At 35.9% G+C, this 19,485-nt stretch overlaps 1 protein-coding gene and 1 pseudogene across 2 annotated transcripts; both read right to left on the bottom strand.

The window, feature by feature from the left end:
- Positions 1-227: 227 nt before the first annotated feature.
- LOC143556855 (ethylene-responsive transcription factor ERF118-like) lies at positions 228-2,497 on the bottom strand. The gene is made up of 2 exons (XM_077046082.1): positions 1,792-2,497; positions 228-1,703 (listed from the first exon to the last, which is right to left on the bottom strand). The coding sequence occupies exon 2, from the start codon at positions 1,544-1,546 to the stop codon at positions 629-631; it is 918 nt and encodes a 305-aa protein (XP_076902197.1). The 5' UTR covers positions 1,547-1,703; positions 1,792-2,497; the 3' UTR covers positions 228-628.
- Positions 2,498-10,561: 8,064 nt separating this feature from the next.
- Positions 10,562-14,794, bottom strand: LOC143556853 (phosphoribosylaminoimidazole carboxylase, chloroplastic-like; annotated as a pseudogene). The gene is made up of 16 exons (XR_013139454.1): positions 14,754-14,794; positions 14,492-14,680; positions 14,085-14,415; positions 13,601-13,662; positions 13,384-13,522; positions 13,245-13,300; positions 13,105-13,178; positions 12,881-13,028; positions 12,640-12,813; positions 12,075-12,162; positions 11,873-11,986; positions 11,689-11,786; positions 11,456-11,573; positions 11,264-11,358; positions 11,063-11,169; positions 10,562-10,883 (listed from the first exon to the last, which is right to left on the bottom strand). The product of XR_013139454.1 is annotated as a phosphoribosylaminoimidazole carboxylase, chloroplastic-like (transcript).
- Between the last annotated feature and the right edge of the window lie 4,691 nt (positions 14,795-19,485).

The following is a 19,485-nucleotide window of genomic DNA, read 5'->3' as shown; positions in this document are numbered from 1 at the left end:
AAACCATATATATAACTTTTTTAAAAAACAGAAAATAAAATCAAAAGTAAAATGACCGTTTTTCCGTGTGAATTACTCATTACTCTAATGGTAATATACAAAAAGGTAGATCATACTTTTCGTGTAAAAGATATTAACTTACAAAGATAGAATAAAAGTTTTACCACAAAAAAGAAGTGAACAATATAATATAATTAACAATTAACATTATTGTTTTTGTAAAACATGTTTATAGTTGCAACCAGCCAATTCATTTCAAGCAATCTAGTACATGGAGGACAGTTGTGCATTTTAACTTCAACAATAAACGCAGGCCATCATAGGATCATATCACAATGTCGGGGACAACATGTTGTTTGGTACAAACATTAATCAAAACTCATAATTATCCATACTTCACGCGTTAAAAGTTGTACATTTGATACTATCCTCTTCACTTACCAAAACACATAATAATAATCTCATGAAAACACAACCTAAACAACTCAAAACTATATCCTTTGGACGGCTCTAATAGCTCAAGAAAACCCAAAGGAAACTCTCTTAACAAAACAAAATTTTATAAAAATACTAGAAAAATCAAACAAAACCATTCTTGTAGTAGTTCTTTCGATCGCTGCGAAAATCATCATAGGCACGCGATATTAAGTGGCTCGTCAACACGCATTGTGTTCATCCACGCGAGTTCTTCCCGGTTGAGCTCGTCAAAATCCCAATCGGGTAACTCGCACGCGTCGTTGTCATCAAACCCGAAAAGATTAAAATCGTCAAGATCACCAAACCCGTCGAGCGGTGAAGCAAAATCGTCGAAAAAGATCGAGTCAAACTCGACATTCACGTCTAACCCTCGCCCGATCTCGGCTAAAGTCAACGTCTCCTCAACCGCTACATTAGCTTGTTTCGGTTTCGGTTCTGGTTCCGGTTCGGTTATCGTTTTGGATATGGACGATGTTTCGGGCTCAGGCGCACACGAAATGTGAGATGTTACACCGACCGATTCCTCGGATGCAGCAGGCTTAACCGTCTGCGAAACCACACCGGACAATGGGGCTTTCGGAGTGGCGCATACAGTTTTAACATCATTACCAGTATTAACATTATTAGAACCACCCTTTGAAGCTTCAGCCAATGTTTCAAACTCAAGCTTCTTCTCCTCATAAGCTCTTGAAGCTTCTTCAGCCGTATTATACGTTCCAAGCCAAACCCGCCTTTGCTTAAACGGGTCCCGGATCTCCGCAGCCCATTTCCCCCATTTCCGCTGCCGAACCCCTCGGTACTTAGACCCGGTGACCACCCGGGACTGACCCGAGGGGTTCGCAGCCACCCGCATTCGTTTCAGACATCTTTTCTCCCCATTATTACTATCCTGACAAGAACTTTCGGACTCAGTACAGATTCCAGCGCCCACTGCTGGAATCTTAATTTCCCGGACTATCCGCTTCGACCCGTATGGTTTTTTGGTCGGGTATTCGTCGTCAGACGAATCGGTTAAGTCCGGGTCGTAACAAATGACACGAATCATCCTCATGGAATTGTTTGTCTCCATGAACCTAAAAACTGTACGTAATTATTAAACTTAAAGTTGAACAAAGCTAAAATCAAATCCTAGGGTTTATGTGAGCGGCCGTCTAAAGAACAACAAGAAAAGATGGAACAACTTGTTTATGTGGAAACCCCCAAAACACTCTACTCCAGAACAAGTCCTGTATATTAAAATCAAATACAAGTTATATAACAATATAACATAGAGTTATTACTAATATTATTATTATGTGAATTCAATTTGCTTACCTTTTTGGCCTCAAACGCATCGAAACAGTCGGGAAACAAAGGAGAAAGCCCGGGTGAAAACACCAGTAAAAAATGAACAAAATCAACAGAGCTAATGGGAAACAAGTCTTCAATAGAGTTCCAGGCATAAAACCTGGTCAATTTCTTTCTCTACTTTCTGTCACTCTAAAACCCAAAAGAGTGAAACAAAGATAATGAAGAAGATATATATAGAAGTAATGATCAAGATGAAATGAGAGATGATGAGGATTCTATGGAGGACAAGTTTTGGTAATGAGAAGACAAAAGACTGGTGAAAATATAACTGTAAAACTTTGGGGAAAATGAAATGAAAATGAGATGATATGATATGAAATGAGACGCAGATCTCAAGGGGATTAATTTATAAATAAAATTGCTGCAAAATGCATTGAGAGTTGTATAAAGAAATGATGTGACCGGTGTGTGTTTTTTTCTTTGGATTTTTTCTCTCTCTCTGAAACCCCACACTGTTTTCGAGTGCAGTGCTTTTTCTTCTTTTACTGTTTGGGTAACGGGTATTCACACACACATGGCTTTTTTTAGTTTTTTCTTCTAGTGGTCAAAGTTGGTTAATAAAGAGAATAGGTATTAGCAGTCGACTTTTGGTTGAGCTTTTTACACCAAGTTGTTGGTTTGGTTTTATTGGTTGCATGTTTTAAACAGGGTTAGTTGTAAAAATAAGTTTTGAAAATATCTTGTCATTTTTTAACTGTGGTGATCTAGGTTTAACTCATCTATAAATAGTGAATACTATTAAAAAGTATATATGTTACTGTATCAAGTATGAACCTTTTGAGTTAGATTTTGAAACAGAGTTTATAAGATTTTAAACCTTAACTATTACTCTTATGTTATATCTTTGATCGTATTAGTATAATTTTGTAATAAGTTAAATTTAATACTAACTTTCGTTCATCAAAATTGTCAAGTTTGTGTTAATGACTATTTCATCTTGATTAATTTAACACAAGAGCCATTTGTGTAATTAGTTTAATTTAAAAACAATTTATGTAAATTACAAAAAGATATAAAGACCATGTGTAAAAACTAAAAACTCCTTTTACCCTTCTCTTCATTGGTTGAAACCTTTTTTGTACAAAGCCAATCAATCTTGGCGCTTTCCACATAACGCCCAATCCATTTTTGCCTCCAAGGCCTCATAGCTCTAAGGGGCCAGTGTGCCCGACACTATGTGGCTTTTTCCCTCCCTAAAGCGTCACACTCTGTTTGACCTTAAGACAATTCAAGACCTCTCCCCAGTCCTCACACATTTCCATCGGGAAAACACAAACTAATGTGCTAGACAATTGCAAACATTGGGGTTTGAAGTTTGACAGAGGATCGAGAAAACTAGAGCATGTGGACTTTCAGTGAGCTAGGACCTTTGAGGTTTGTTACATATGAGTAAGTTAAGATCATACAACCTGTTACCTCATGACAACATCCTAAACTATCAGATAGGTTATGTTATCGTGCATCTAGTTAGTGTGATTTTAACTTAACCACTCTTTCACAAAGATGTAGTGATTTTAACTTTGAAATTCCTGTAACCGTCATAAAAATGAAGCTATGTCAGTTAAAACTTTGATGAGTGATGGTTTGGCCCACCTCCTTGGCATTCGCGTAATGTGCTAATGTGGGATGGGGTCAGCATCCATTCTTATCTCCACTACACATAGCCTTTGGGTGATCATGTTTAATTCTTTAGTTTAATAATGCTTGTTTTTATTTTTCAGACTAATATAGGTTCGTTTGTGTTTATTTGTCAATTGGTGTCCGTTTGTGTTCATTTATGAAATAATTAAGCGAAAACAAACAAACATAAACAAAATTATTTGCTAATAAATTAACATGACTAGGATGTTTTGTTCGGCTATGTGTTCGTGAACCGTCTAGTCATCCAATAAAGCTTAATAAACAGACATAAACAAGTCACGTTTTAATTCAGTCCAGTTCATACACATTTCAAATTGTTGGGATTTAATTTTAACTTTTCTATGTTAATTAGATTAATTTACATATATAGTCCTTTAGGTTTGTAAACTTACACTAACTTAATAGAAAACTTTAACAAAAGCTTGTCTTAAACCAAAAACTTGTTACAATACTAACACCATATAATCTAGAAATTGCAGCATTTTACTTAGACCCATAAAGTGTGACGTGAGTTATAAACATAGACTATTTGTCTAATTAAATCTTTTAAAAATAAAGGGTTTGTAATGTTTTGTTAGATTTTATAAAATGGTTTTTTATCTTGTTATAAAACATAAAAAAGTATTGAAAAACTAAGCAACGTGTATCATACTTGATTTTTATCATGTAATTGCTCCTAGGATGGATCCACTAACAAACTAGTTATGATTACTCGAATTCTATCATTTCAATATTGAAATGACATTGACGATCCAATATCCATAAGTCAAGCATGTCGACAATATCTTCATCGACACATGTAATACTTGTTCATCGGTCATATCTCAGGGTTCCTTTGTTGATCGAAGTCGTAGTTAATGTTACCATCTCTAACTGAATACCTCAATCACATTTCCGCTTGTCCGCTTTAGTGATGCAATCACAACAGTTTCCCTATGTTTTGAATCAAGAATAGTAACCTAATAAATAGCCACTTAATGTCGCCTTCCAAACCACTATCTCGTCAATGATGCAACAACTTCATTTAAAGTCTGACTTCTCAACCAACAGCGGACGTAAGACTATTCGGCTATACGACAATGGTCATGACCGTAGACAATAGAGAAAGAAATAAGGATAGAGAAACAACGAATCACTTAATACCTTACTCAAATGTTGATAGAGTTAATATTGATGACAGTTGAAAATAATAAGCAAAATAATTTTGCAATGCCATAACACTAGAGGGTGAGCTAGAAAACATTTAGCAATAAACATTTAAAGAGTGCTTGAAATTATTTTAACACTGATTTTATGTAACGACAATCAAGAGCAAAATGGTAAACTAGTTAAAAAAAAGTTGGAAGTTTAATTTCGCCTTTGTTTCTACATATTTACAAGGTAAGTTGTTAGATCTATTTTTGGTATTTGAATTCATCTTGTTTTGATTATTAAGAAATCCTACTATACAAAGTAGATGTAGAACACAAAAGTTTAGTACACAAACCACCTTCAAAGAAACTTATGTGTAATTTTCATGTTATTTCGGTCAGGATAAAGACCAAGTTCAAATTTGCTTTTGAACATATCGAATTTTATTTGATTTTCGTCAAAACAATTCCATTCGCTTATGGTTAATTTCAATAGGTTATTGTATTTATCGGCTAACCGGTTACACAGGTTATGAATCTTCACTCAGAAACCGGTTAGGAACTGAAGCCGCTTATTGAGATTTATCGGTTTTGATCGTTTGATTAAGAACTGATGTTTCTAATAGCTGATAGAACAAAAACCGGTTTTGTTGCTACTTTAATGTGAAACTGATAAGTCAAGCTGGACTGTTGAAATTGCCTGGGAGCTCAAATACCCATTAAAAGCAGCCCACTTGTGTTATCATGTTATGTGTTTAAATTTATAGCCATCAAAAATCGGGTTTTTCAAAGGACGGTTAAAGTTTAAAGAACAATTAACATGTTTATTATGCTACAAATTTACTTTGGTGAATGAAATTATCCATATACCTTTGAATGACCATATATTCATATCCATCATCAAGTATAGCTCTCTTATCGAATGTAGTTTTCATAACACCCTATTGCGAATTAGTTTTTTTTAAAGGTTTTTCTCTCTAATATACAAAAAATTGTCTAATTAGCAATAGAGTAAAGTGTCATTTTAGTTCTTGTGGTTTGACAAATAATGCGAATTTAATACAAAAATTGTATTTTTTGCATATGGACCCTCCACGTTTCTCAGTTCTTGCCAATTACATCCAAATCACTAACCCCGTTAAATTTTATCGTTAAGTCAGGGGTAGACATGTCTTTTTACTATTTCTTTATTATAATACTTATTTAAGTAAACTGTGACTTCGTCCCTCTGGTTTGTCAAAATCTGCAGTTTTAGTCCAGTAGTTTCAAATTTGCAATTTTCTTTCTTATGGTTTCATTTCACTTGCAATTAAACCCAAATTTATTAACCATGTTAAGTCTTGTCGTTTACCCATTTGCGTGCCCCACATGTGACGATCAATTTTGTCTTTTTTCTCTCCAAATAAACCTCAGCCCTAATTCGCAACCCCCTCACGTGAGGGGCTGGGGTGTATTTGGGGAAAAAGGGAAAAAAATAAGGAATAAAATTGCCCCTCACATGAAGGGCACACTAATGGGTTTTACAACCAAGCTTAACGAGATAAGGGAATTCGAGTTTTAATTGCAATTGAAATGAAACCATAGGGAAGAAAATTGTAAACTTAAAACTATTGGACTAAAACCGTAGATTTGGACAAACCACAAGGACGAAAACCGCAGTTCACTGAAATAAGTATTATAATAAAGAAATAGTGAAAAGACATGTCTACCCCTGACTTAACGATAAAATTTAACGGAGTTAGTGATTGGATGTAATTGGCAAGAACTGAGAAACGTGAAGGGTTCATATGCAAAAAATAAACCTTTTGAACTAAATTCGTATTATTTATCAAACCAGAAGAACTAAAATAGCATTTTACTCATAGCAATACTATCAAAAAAAAGTTAAGTTGTCAAATCAATCATACCTTCAAGCATAGGTTTGATTTGTCTAATTCGAATAGTGTAAAAGTTGAGTTGTAAAAGTTTTAACTCAACCTTTGTATACATAAGCACAACAAAATAAGGCATTCATGTATATCAATTCTCATATATCAGCTCAACCTCTTTTAAATGGAATTTTGTCGTTCACCTCAAGGTGAAGTTTTGTAACCATGGCGTCTTCTTGCAAATACTTAATTTTAAAACGAAGTGAAATTAAGTAAGTATATATTATATGGCCTGAGAAGGTAACCCTAAATATATCTCTGCATCCAAATCTGTACTCATTTCCTCTCACCCAAATTTGTCATACATTCTCGCGGTATCACCCAATTGCGTGTGTGAATTTGGTTTCGATCTTTGTTGACGAAAGTAGGGCTAATTGGATACCTAATTTAGGGAAAGAGGGCTTCAACAACAACTGTTACATTACAGCTTCAACAATAGGTCAGTCGATTCTTCTAGATGATAAGAATCTAAAGGTCCTTATTATGTGACATTTACTTAAAGTTAATTTGTTATACAGGTAAACAAAGAAGGACTACTTGAGCAGACTGCAATATCAAAAGTTGGTTTTTTTAGTTAAATTAATACAGTTTGAACTTTTGGGTTCATCCTGGACCTAATACAACTTATGAGTTTATAATTTTCAGTGAATTGTTTGTGTTTAGGATGGAACTTACATTGTTCATCACTTTTTTTGCACACGAAAAGATTCAAGACATGTATTGCGAATTGTGATGCATTTCTTACTGCTCATTTTGAGGTCCCTGGTGAAATGTTGTCAGTAGCTATGAAGGTGAGCGTGCTATTCGCAATTTCTTTTATAAAAACAATAAATATATTCTAACAATAATAATAATCTAATTTTATATATAGCTAGACTCCCTTATTTCACTTCTTAAGGTGTGCGATAACTTACCGTTGGTGTTACATGACTTGAAGCTGGATGATTTAGGTTGCTACAGCAAAAGGAAAGTTAACTGCGAATGTGAGCCAATATTGCATATGGGACATTATAAGGTGAGTTATTTTCATAATGTTTCCAGAATATTGCTAAGATGAGAATTTTGGAGATTCAGTTATGGCTGTAGAAATCCAAGAGCATAAAGGGCAAGTGGAGTGATATGTGTATGATGAGTGATTGAAATAACAAATCAAGCAAACATAGGATAGATTTTTATTCAAAATAGAAAGGGGATGAGAGTTACAGAGGAATAGAAGGTGAGATGAGAGAGAAACACTTGATTCATACAATTTTCATAACAAAACCCATAGTGTACTGCATTCATCCTCCTTGCTCTGCTGATGTGGCGTGCATAACAAAATCATTCCATGTTTTTGGAGTGTTCCGGGTCCGGTTTCCTCTTCTGAGTTGGGTCTGACCCGTATTTGACAGGCCCGGTTCTTGACTCACAACAATACCGCCCCCATTAAGTACCACCTTGTCCTCAAGGTGTAAATCAGGAAACTGAGCAGATAAAGCAAGATTGTCTTCTCAAGTTGCAGCATCAGTTGGTAAGCCTTCCCATTGTACCAAAGTTTGAGGAATGGATTTACCTGATCGGCTGATGACACGGGAGTCCAAAATCGTGTGTGGTTTTAATACAAGAGTAGCAGTGGTATCCACCAAATGCAAGGGAGTGATCTGATGAGCAGGCTGTCCCACACACTTGCGAAGTAAGGACACATGAAAGACGTTGTGGATTTTGGCAGTTTCGGGCAATTCTAGTTTGTAAGCTACTGAACCGATCTTGGAAATCACTTTATACGGACCAAAGAAACGTCGACCCAACTTGTGATGACGACGCAGACGTACCGAACCTTGACGATACGGTTGCAACTTGACATACACCCAATCATTAACACCAAAAGAAATGTCCCGGCAATGTTTATCAACAAAAAGTTTCATCCGGTTTTGTGATTTCGATAAATTACGCTTAAGGAGCTGCAACATCACATCTCGCTGAAGTAATTCCGAATTGAGAATGGCATTGCCGGTTGCGTCCCGTACATAACGTGCAATAGTGGGGGGTTTGCGTCCATAAAGGACTTCGAAAGGAGTCATGTTAGCTGCTGTTTGATACGAGGTGTTGTACCAGTGTTCGGCCCAAGGCAGAAATTTCATCCAATCGTTAGGTGTATCCGCCACAAAGCAACGTAGATACATTTCAAGGCATTTGTTCAAGGATTCCATTTGCCCGTCCAATTGAGGATGGTAGGCAGTGCTGAACGAGAGGGTAGTACCATTCAAACGGTGCAATTCCTTCCAAAAATTGGTCATGAAACGAGGATCACGATCACTGACGATATTGGTGGGAATTTCATGTAACTGAACAATTTCTGAAATAAACACGTGGGCCACACTTTCGCTTGTGAAAGACGACGGTAATCCCATGAAATGTCCATACTTGGACAGGCGGTCAACGACTACCATGATAACTGTTTTACCTTGAGAAGAGGGTAAACACGTGATGAAGTCCATACCAATGTCTACAAAAACGAGTTGAGGAATAGGAAGTGGTTGAAGTAACCCGGCAGGGGGTAAAAATGATGCTTTAGTTTGTTGACAAAGTTGGCAGTGAGCTACAAATTCCTTGACATCATTAAGCATATTTTTCCAATAAAAATTTGCAGATAGGCGTTGATAAGTGCGAGTGACACCTGAATGCCCCCCATAATAGTTGAGTGAAACTCGTGTAGAAGTTGTTGACATAGTGGCGAATTGGGCGGAATGTACAACCGGTCGCGATGAAAAAGAAGGCCCTCTTTAAAAGAAAAATCAGGAATTGGATTCGGTAACAAAGTGCATCTGGTTTTTAAAGACTGAAGTGTTGGATCAGTAGCAACAACCTGGCGAAGAGTATGAAGAATTGATGGCTGTTGTGTTGACACGGCGAATAGGTGACCCGCTGGTTGACGGGATAAAGCATCGGCGGCTGCATTTTGTTTACCCGGTCTGTACATAATCTCGAAGTCGTAACCGAGGAGTTTGCCTAACCATTTATGTTGCTCAGGGGTCTGAATAATCTGATCTTGTAGGTTTTTTAGGGATTGTTGGTCGGTGAGGATAGTAAACTTGGCCCCTAACAAGTATTGTCGCCATTTGGAAACTGCTTGAGTAATCACATACATTTCTCGATGGTAAGTGGGAGCTTGTTGCATGCGAGGGCATAACTTCTTACTAAAATAAGCTAAAGGGTGGCTATTTTGGGATAAAATTGCTCCAATGCCGACACCCGAGGCGTCTGTTTCTAAGGTGAAGGGTTGGGTGAAATCTGGAAGTTGAAGAATGGGTGTTGTGCTAAGTAGTTCTTTCAGTTTGTTAAAGGTATTGAGGGTAGTGGAGGTCCAGTTGAAAGCATCATTTCGTAACAAGTCGGTAAGTGGCCCGGCGACGGTTGCATAATTTTGAATGAACCGTCGGTAATAACCGGTGATACCCAAAAATCATCTCACATCCTTGACAGATTTGGGCAGGGACCATTGTTGAATTGTTCCAATTTTATCGGGATCGACAGCTACACCAAGCCCGGAAATAATATGGCCAGATAAGCCACTTCCTGTTGACCAAAAAGACATTTTGACATCTTGGCAACCAGGTGGTTGTTTAGTAACACTTGGAGAGCCATTTGAACATGAACCAGATGGTCAGCCCACGATTTACTATAGATTAATATGTCATAAAAAAAAAACGAGAACAAATTTCCGAAGATAAGGTCTGAAAATATCGTTCATGAGACGTTGGAAGGTTGATGGCACATTTGAAAGACCAAAAGGAAGTACCAGAAACTCATAATGGCCATCATGTGTGCGAAAAGCCGTTTTTAAAACATCATCCTCGGCCATTCGAATTTGATGATACCCAGCTAATAAATCCAATTTGGAAAAATATTTAGCCGCGTACAACTCATCAAATAACTCATCGATTGAAGGTAAGGGAAAACGATCGCGTACTGTAATGGCGTTCAGGGCGCGGTAATCCACACAAAAGCGCCATGTCCCATCTTAAAACTTATTCTAAAATTTAGCCAATTAAAGTAGTTGTTTTGCTTTAATCAGGTAAAGCGGCTCGGACATGTATGGTCAGCAGACTTGTACCCGTGCAACACAATTCGAGAACAAAATCCTCAAATAAAACATTACATCACGGAACAAGGACTACAAATCTAATGAACAAAAATCCCTCATACTTTTGAGTTAGCAAGTGTTGTTTCCATGGTTTTATGCGAGTCTTGTTTGGTTGATGAACAAACTCCAAACTATTATTCCTGAGACTTCAAATACTCCTCCCAGCCAACCTTTTCTAGCTTCTCCGTCTTTTCCAATACCGTATCTCTTGCGTCTTCTTGAAACTGCGCCATTCTGTTTACACAAATAACACATTTCAATAATGTTTCACTTCAAACGTGTAAAATGAAAACAAAAAAATTGAAGGCATAAAACCCTTTATTTGCTATTATTAAGATATTTAAGACTATAATATTAATGATGATGTTTCTAAAATCTAAAATCATAATTAAAAAATTAATGTGAGAAATAACCTTGCTTGGAGGGCAGGATCAGCCACCCCTAACATTCTAACAGCCAACAAGCCTGCATTTGTGGCATTGTTTATTGCAACCGCTGAAACAGAAACACCTCTTGGCATCTAATTCACACGACAAAAACCCCGTTGATGAATATTTGTGTTTAAATAATTACTAATAAAGAGCCTATTACTTATATAAATTTTATCTGTATACCTGCACAATGGAGAGAAGAGAGTCAAGGCCATCCAATGTTGAAGCGCGTACTGGAACTCCAATCACGGGTAACGGTGTGAGGGCAGCAACCATACCTAATCACACGTTAGAATATTAATATTACGGTTATATTAACATTATTAATATTATTGTAAATATGGAAATGAATATTGGAGGCAAAGGGATAAAAACCTGGCAAATGGGCTGCACCACCAGCGCCTGCAATAATAACCTGAATGCCTCATTCTCGAGCTGATGTGGCATAAGAAAACATCAGATCGGGCGTTCGGTGTGCTGATACTATTCTTACCTGCAGAATGTTTTTAACGCATCAAACCTTCTAATTCATTTTATCCAACAAAACTACGATTAATATTAGCTTGAAAAGAAACAAGTCAACTCGTTCAAAAAAGTTAAAAAGTAACCTCAGCAGACACGTCGAACTCATTCAAAACTTTGGCAGCTTCTTTCATAACTGGAAGATCTGAATCAGATCCCATTATGATTCCAACACGTGGAGCAACTGTGTCAAAAAGATGACATTATTATTATTATTATGTTACGAACTAATATAAAAACGGCCAAAATACATTTTTTTAGAAAACAAACCTGGAGTCTCCTCTGAACTTTCTTCCTTGAGAAATGATTTAACCCGTGCTTCCACAACGCCCATTGAAGGCCCAACAACAGTTATGTGGCCCATCTTCCTTTGCTTTCGCATATCTTGCAGTTTCATGAATAATATTTTTTTATTATTAATTTATTAGGCTGATGCCATCAAAGCGGAACATGTTTGTGAACACGTACATACCTGGCTTATCATACCAGTGAATTGTGGCTCCTGGAGTGCACAACGCCCTGTTAATAATCTTATTTGCAATTATAAAACCTGCTTCTCCCTGCACAAACAATTGTAGATAATAAAAAATAACAATAAGAAAAAAAAATTACTTTTTTTAATGTTATATAGAACGAGTTACACAGTTGGTTCGCATGTATTATGAATTTGATACCTTTTTTTTTAAACTACACCTTTTGTCAAGTGATTTTCAAAAAAAGTAACGCGTTTAGCCCCTTGCCTTGGATGATGTTACTGGTTTTACTGTCAAGTAGTGCAAAATGACTAAAATACCCCTAAGGGTACTTTTTTCATTTTAAAAATATAACAGAAAAAGATAATCTCATCCAAGTAAATGAACTATATGTAAATCTCTATACTGAAGATGTAAACTCGAAAAATCAGGCATTTTTTTCTTTTTTAAATTTGTAATTCACTTAAACCACACAGACCAACCATGTAATTATTTCTTTTATAAATAACCCATGTATTAAACATACTTACAAGTACAATAATATGGATATAATTCTTTTTTTACCTCATCTTCACCAAGAATATTGTACATCACGGCAGCTGGAACCTTCAATGACGGGTCACCAAGTGGAAGCCCAACTATGGCCCGCAAATGTTGCTCGTATTCTGACGTATAACACGACACAATCGTGTGGTGCCCACTGTTATGAGGTCTAGGAGCAACTTCATTTAGTAAAATCTGTATTTTTTAAACACATTAAATACATATTAACGTTCACATTGATATTAAAATAAATAATGCTAACCTGTCCATCTTCAGTTAAAAACAGTTCAACTGCAAACACACCAGCACCTTCTAATGAAGCAACGGCTCGTGAAGCAACATCAGTTGCAAGTTTCAAAATCTTCCATGATTCATTAGCAGGTGCCTTAACAATGTGACAAATGTTTTCCCTGAATAATATAATAAAAATAACATCAAAAAATGTCTATAAACATAACACAACCATTATTAAACCTATAATCTTGCCTGTGTACGGTCTAGACAACGGGATAACACGATATGGAATTGTCTCGTCCTCTTGCAACAATAACCGCAAGCTCCTAAAACAAACATGAAAAATTCAATGGAAGTCAAACTTTAAGCAACTATGAGTGATTATTTTTTACCTTAACAAAAGGGGTCCATTGTTCAACATACAAACCATGATCAAATCCTCCAAGAGCTGCAAATAATAAGTAATTTTAAAATTCTTCGGTGGCAAACTTTGACACCAAAAAAAGATTAATAAATAATAAAACAAAATACCATTAATTGCAGAAGTGAGTTCCTTTTTGGTTTTAGCAACCGCATTACCACGACCATCATAAGCCAACCTTCTACTCTTTATCATAAGTGGATATCCAAAATCTTGGCCCGCTCTTTTAGCCCTTTCTTCATCATTTATCTGTTTAAAAATGGGTAAAAAAATTATTTATTTAGTAAACTAAAAAATGCGCATAAAATATTTCTTAAAGGTCCAAACCTGTATAAACTTGGGGAGCGGGATATTGTTCTTAGAAAATGGACTTTCTGAAGATATTTATCCTGTGAAAACAAAAATGTAAAAGTTAGATAGTTATTTGAATAACATGACACCATGAAAACAAACAGGGGAAAAATGAGCTACCAACAGGCTTATAAATGAATCAAACATTCAGTGAACCGTTCGGCGGGAAGTTTGTTTATGTCCGTTTGTTTAATAAATAAATGAACATAAACAAATACACTTGTTCATTTTGTTAAATGAAAGAACTTGAACACATGCCTCGTTCATTTATTTATGTTCGTGAGCTGTTCATTTATATTGTTACCAAATTTCCACAAACATGTACATTTTCTTAACGAATGAACACGAACAAGAAAGCCCCATTCCTTTACACGTTAGTCTTTAATCATTTGTTCAGTTAAAGTTATATGAACAAACACGACCATAACCGTTCATAATCTTTTACACATGATTATTATACCTGTATAATACGAATAGTGGAAGCTTTAGGCTGACAATCCACCCCTTGCTTTTCAAGCTTCTCCAACGTGTCCGCATCCACATGCTCAATTTCAACCGTCAATATCCCGCAACTCTTAGCAAATTCTTCAACTTTTTTACTATCATTATAACTCCCCACCATATGATGATTAGATATACCACTTGCAGGACAGTTTGCCATAGGATCCAAAATATTAACTTTAATCACCATTTGAGAAGCCGCTTGACAAAGCATTCGCCCTAACTGCCCTCCACCCAAAACACCGACAACCATTTCCGAAAGTCCATGACTTGTTGTCACATTATCATTCCTAAATTGATTCAAACCTGAATGTTAATTTTTTTAATTTAACAAATATATAAAATGTTTTATAATGTAAGCATAACCTTTGCGAGACGTCATTTTTGGTGGATGTTTGGCAGGATATAGTACAAGCCCTTTTTTGGTTGCTCATCGGATACGATGACGAGATCGACGTGTTGGTTAAGTTCCGAAATGTTCCGAGCCCGAGTAGAGAGAGCCGGTTGGAACAAACGGGTGATGTGGTACCGAGTTGATGGTTCGGGCTCAGCATCCTGTTAATGTAATAGGGGAATAAGCTTTTACAAATACATGAATAGATCATATAAAGTGAAGATAACAACTTACAAATACATGAATAGTCTAGTCTACTTGCCAACAGGATTGAGTTAAAGGCTCTGCAAAATATCAATAAAATGAGCATACTTTGTGTTAAAAATAGAATCTTTAAGAAGGTTAGTGGATTAATTATTCAAATATGTGAACTCATATTAAGCACTTAGCAGTGTTAATCAGAAAATGAACTCCAAAAAGGGTTCCAATTAAGTGAACACACGCAATAGAAGTAGTGAAAAAAGACTTGCCAAGTTACTCGGCGTAGAAAGCACGCATACCACTCTGTAAATGTAACTTAGGGGGTGTTTGGGATTGCTTATTTTCATCAACTTATAACTTTTAAACTTTTCAAGAAGTAATAACGTGTTTGGGATTGCTTATAGACAGTGGCGGATCTAGGATTTTTTTCCAATGGGTTCACTGTTTTTAAATGCTCTAATTTTATACGACCAGCCATAAAAACTTCGGATCGATTCGAAGGTTTAGGTCGGTTCAACGGTTCGGGTCGGGTAAGCCCGTAAGGTTCATTACATAACATAAATACGATAAATTAACAAAAAACAAACATCGTCATAGAAAGGATAACATACATAATAAAGATACGATTGTCTTTTAAAACAAATAAAAAAAAACTTACTTATAGTTGTTCTCTACGAGTTTTCATCTTTTAAAAAACGTTGCATTACATCTTCAAATCTATTCTTGAGGGTTGTTTACTACTTGAAGATGATGATTGAATGTTTGATGGTTCACTTGAGAAATATCTTTTAATATTCATAATGCCTACAAATCAAATTTAAACATCACTAATTTTCTAATTCAATTAACAAACTTCAACATAATCATACTTTCTAATTGTAATTTCAGTAAATAAACAATAATAATTGAAGCAAAACATCAAAGCATACCTTACTGTGAGTCTGTGAAGATTGGAGTGAAGGAAAGATGGAGACTAGGGATGGAGAGGAAGGCAGAGGAGGCGAGGACGTTGTGGCCGAAAGAGAGACGACGGCCGGCGGTGGACTGCAGTGGTGGTGGGGGCTGGGGGGTTAGGGTTTGAATTGCAGGTCTGATATCTGATGTTGTGTGTTAGCGATGGGTAGAAGTAAAAAGTAAGATAACCCTAACTTACTTTGCTGGATAAAAAATTTAAAAAAAAAAAGGAAAAAACGGGAAATAAAAATTCAGCTATGGTTGAGACTCAAACCTAGGTCAACTGGAGGGATGGCGGGTTTAAAGGGAGGAGCATTACCACTAGACCAGAGTTATATATTGTTAATAGGTTCACTCTCAAAATATATATGAGTTCACTCTCTCACATTATATCTATATTCTATATAAATTTCGGAACTCTGTGGGTTCCCGTGAACCCGTATGACACTAAATAGATCCGCCCCTGCTTATAGAGGAAAAATCTCATACGTTACAATGTTGTAACTTATTAACTTAATAACACCCCCTCCCTTTAGAAATCCTTTTGTAATTACATATCTAACAATATGTAACTAACAAACTCACATCAACTAAAATTCTGAAATAGGATAGACGACTCGACGACGAGGGCTATGGTGATGATTGAAGAGGGTTGGGGTTGCGGTGTTTGATGGTGAGATGATGGTTGGAGCAGCGTGGATGTGATGACGGACTGACGCTAACGGTAAGACGAGTACCGGAGGTGGTGCCGTGGAGGAGTGAATTGGTTGTGGATAGCTCTAGAGGCTGAAATGGAGAAATAAACACTCTGGCGGCTATATATTGAAACAAGGAGGAGGGTTTCATCATAAAAAAATAATAAATTTTATATATCGAATCCGAACTATCCCCCAAATAGAATCCGAATTTTCGAATAGTTCGGATACGAATTTCTGGATAGTTCGGATACGGATTTGGATTTTAGGAAAATTGGATTACAATAATCCAAACTATTAACTACTGGCCAATATTAATCCTAACTAACAATGTAACTATTGACAATCTCAACTTTTAACTTTGTTAGACCATCTCCAACAGTTTTCTGTTCAAACCAGCCACATCACTGCCACGTCAGTTTTCTTAAAAACCATCTTTTTTACTCCAACAATACACATTCTCAAACCATCTTTACATTTCCACATCATCATTTACTTTTACATTTACTTTAAATAAGAATTTCACAATACTATAAAATATTTATCTTTTTATAATTTTTATTTAAATAAATAGCAATATAATAAAAATTTAGTAAAAAATATATTAACATAACAAATAGATAAGCATTGTAAAATAAATAAGTGTTGTAAAATAAATAATAAAATCGTTAAAAGACTAGCCGTTTTAAAAATTAGTTGTTAAAAATTTAACCGTTAAACTAGCCGTTACGTAAAAAAATACACTAATACAAAAACATGATTTTTGAAATAAATATAAAAAATATGTATATATGTATAATATTAAATATATTTTATAAATTTAAATATTGGTATATATATATATGGGATGAAAGTCAAAGATGTGATGTTTGGGACCACAACAGTTGGTTTTTGTTGGTTTGAAAAATCAAACCTAAAATCTTGGTTTTAGGTTTGAACCACCACTCCCGTGGTTTAGGTGTTTATAGGCTGCGTTTGAACCAAGAAAAAACAATCATTGGAGATGGTCTTACCACTAGCAATCCCGCACTAACAAAATGTTAACTCCGTTTGTTTTTAATTACATTTAGGGTCCTTGTAGTTTACAAACATTACAAAATTGATAAAATAGACCATTGAACATTGAACCTATAACGGGACTACTCAATCCTTATGTATTTCCAGTGACCACAACCACCGGTCGCCACCACCATCGGTCACCAGCCGTCTGAATCACTGTGCACCACCATCTTCCTTTTCTAACTTCTTTCTCTTTTGAACCTGTGTGTACCACCGCCATTGTACCCGTGTGAAAATCGTCTCCTCCGCCTGAAAAGCCGTTTCATCGGTGGTTGATTTCATCGATTGGGGGTGGTGCACGGTGGTTTAGGCAAAAGGAAGAAAACAAATATAGCGGCGGCGGCCGGTTATGGTTGCAGCCGGTGTTGTGGTCGCCGGTAATACAGAGTAAGTAATTGAGTACGATTTAAGGGGGTTTTTTGACTTTTTGTATCAAATTTGTAAAGTGTGTAAAGTAGATGGACCATTTGTGTAATTAAAAGTAAACGGAGTTAACAATCTGTTAGTGTGAGATTGTTATCGGTAATAAATTTGAAAGTTGGGATTGCCACTAATTACATTTTTAGTTGAGATTATTATTGGTCAATAGTTGATAGTTTGAATAATTAAAATCCAATTTTCCTTTTTTTATTTTTCTTTTATAACAAAAGTAAAAGTAAAAAAGTAAGAAAAAATATATGACAAAGTTCAAAGTCTTCAAAAATCAAATTATAATTTATGTTTGGATTCAAACCTAGTTTGAGACTTTGAATTAGACGTAGAGGTGAAAAAAACCAAATCTGGAAATGGATCCAAAAAAACCCGAAATCAGCTTTTTTATACCCAAGTTTTTAGTACCCGAACCTGTACTCGACCTTATTCGTAGGGTACAGATAGGGTATGCATTTGAGTACAAAAACATGTATCCAGAACCAGACCCGATTTGTACTCGGTAATACTGGAAAAACTGGAACCGGGTTTTCAATACCCGAGACCGGTATTTCAAATTCCCGATCTATATCCGAAATTACCTGAAAAATACCTTAAAAAAGTGCAGACTCTTATTAAACTTAATCTATACCCGAAAAAGACCCAGAAAAACCCAAATATAGAGTTTTTTCAATACCCGGATATAGTATTTAAATATCCAGTTATATACCCGACGCGAACCCGGTGCATAGGGCATGATTTTTACTTTTTAGAGACAATACCCGGAACCAAAACCGACCCGGGTATTGCCAATACCCGATGTTTTAGTATCCGATCATTTTCGAATCCGTTTCCATACCCGAAACCGGGTATTAGAGAAATGTAAGGCCCCGTTACCGGTGCCCTACATTTGGTGTTGGATTACTCGTAAACACAGTTCTGTATATCAGAGTTAATTAAAACTTTACGCGAAACATAAAACTCTCATATCATTACATAATAATTCAGAACTTGTCTTAAAACATTCATGTCTTTCAAAATTAAAACGTTAAATATAAAACATCTTGAGTCTTCAGATGCCAGACTCCTATTCTTCTGCCATGTGTCCCCGTTCAAGCCAGCTGTCTCATTCTACTCATCTGCGTGCATACTAAAAGTCAGCTACGCTGAGTGAGTTCTAGTTAATCACACATTGTACAATACATACACTTACCTTCAATTATGTATCCGAATATACATAATAATTAATTTACTAATTTACTTTCATTACATACGTTCATACTTTATTACTTTACTAGTATATAAATTACTGTTCTTTTCTATCTCGGATATTATTTGGGTCCGATCCCTTTCTTTTCTATCTCAGATATTATTAGGGTCTGATCCCTCTTTCCTTTGTCTATCTCAGATATTATTAGGGTCTGATCTCTTTCTTGTCTATCTCAGGTATCGTTAGGGTCTGATCCCTTTTACTTCTCTATCTCAGATATTATTAGGGTCTGATCCCTTTCTTCTCTATCTCAGATATTATTAGGGTCTGATCCCTCTCTTTCTTCATCTTCGTGCATACTGTCTTTACATACCCATATATCTATCATACACATTCAACCATCATATACATACCTCCCTTGTCAACACGTGCAATATCC

This window comes from Bidens hawaiensis, unplaced genomic scaffold, assembly GCF_021521415.1.
Source record: "Bidens hawaiensis isolate Kalapana, Puna unplaced genomic scaffold, B.hawaiensis_p1.1 tig00018746_1, whole genome shotgun sequence".
In the NCBI taxonomy this organism is placed as follows: domain Eukaryota; kingdom Viridiplantae; phylum Streptophyta; class Magnoliopsida; order Asterales; family Asteraceae; genus Bidens; species Bidens hawaiensis.
Note: the sequence above shows the minus strand (reverse complement) of the source record. Positions and strands in the feature narration are given on the sequence as shown.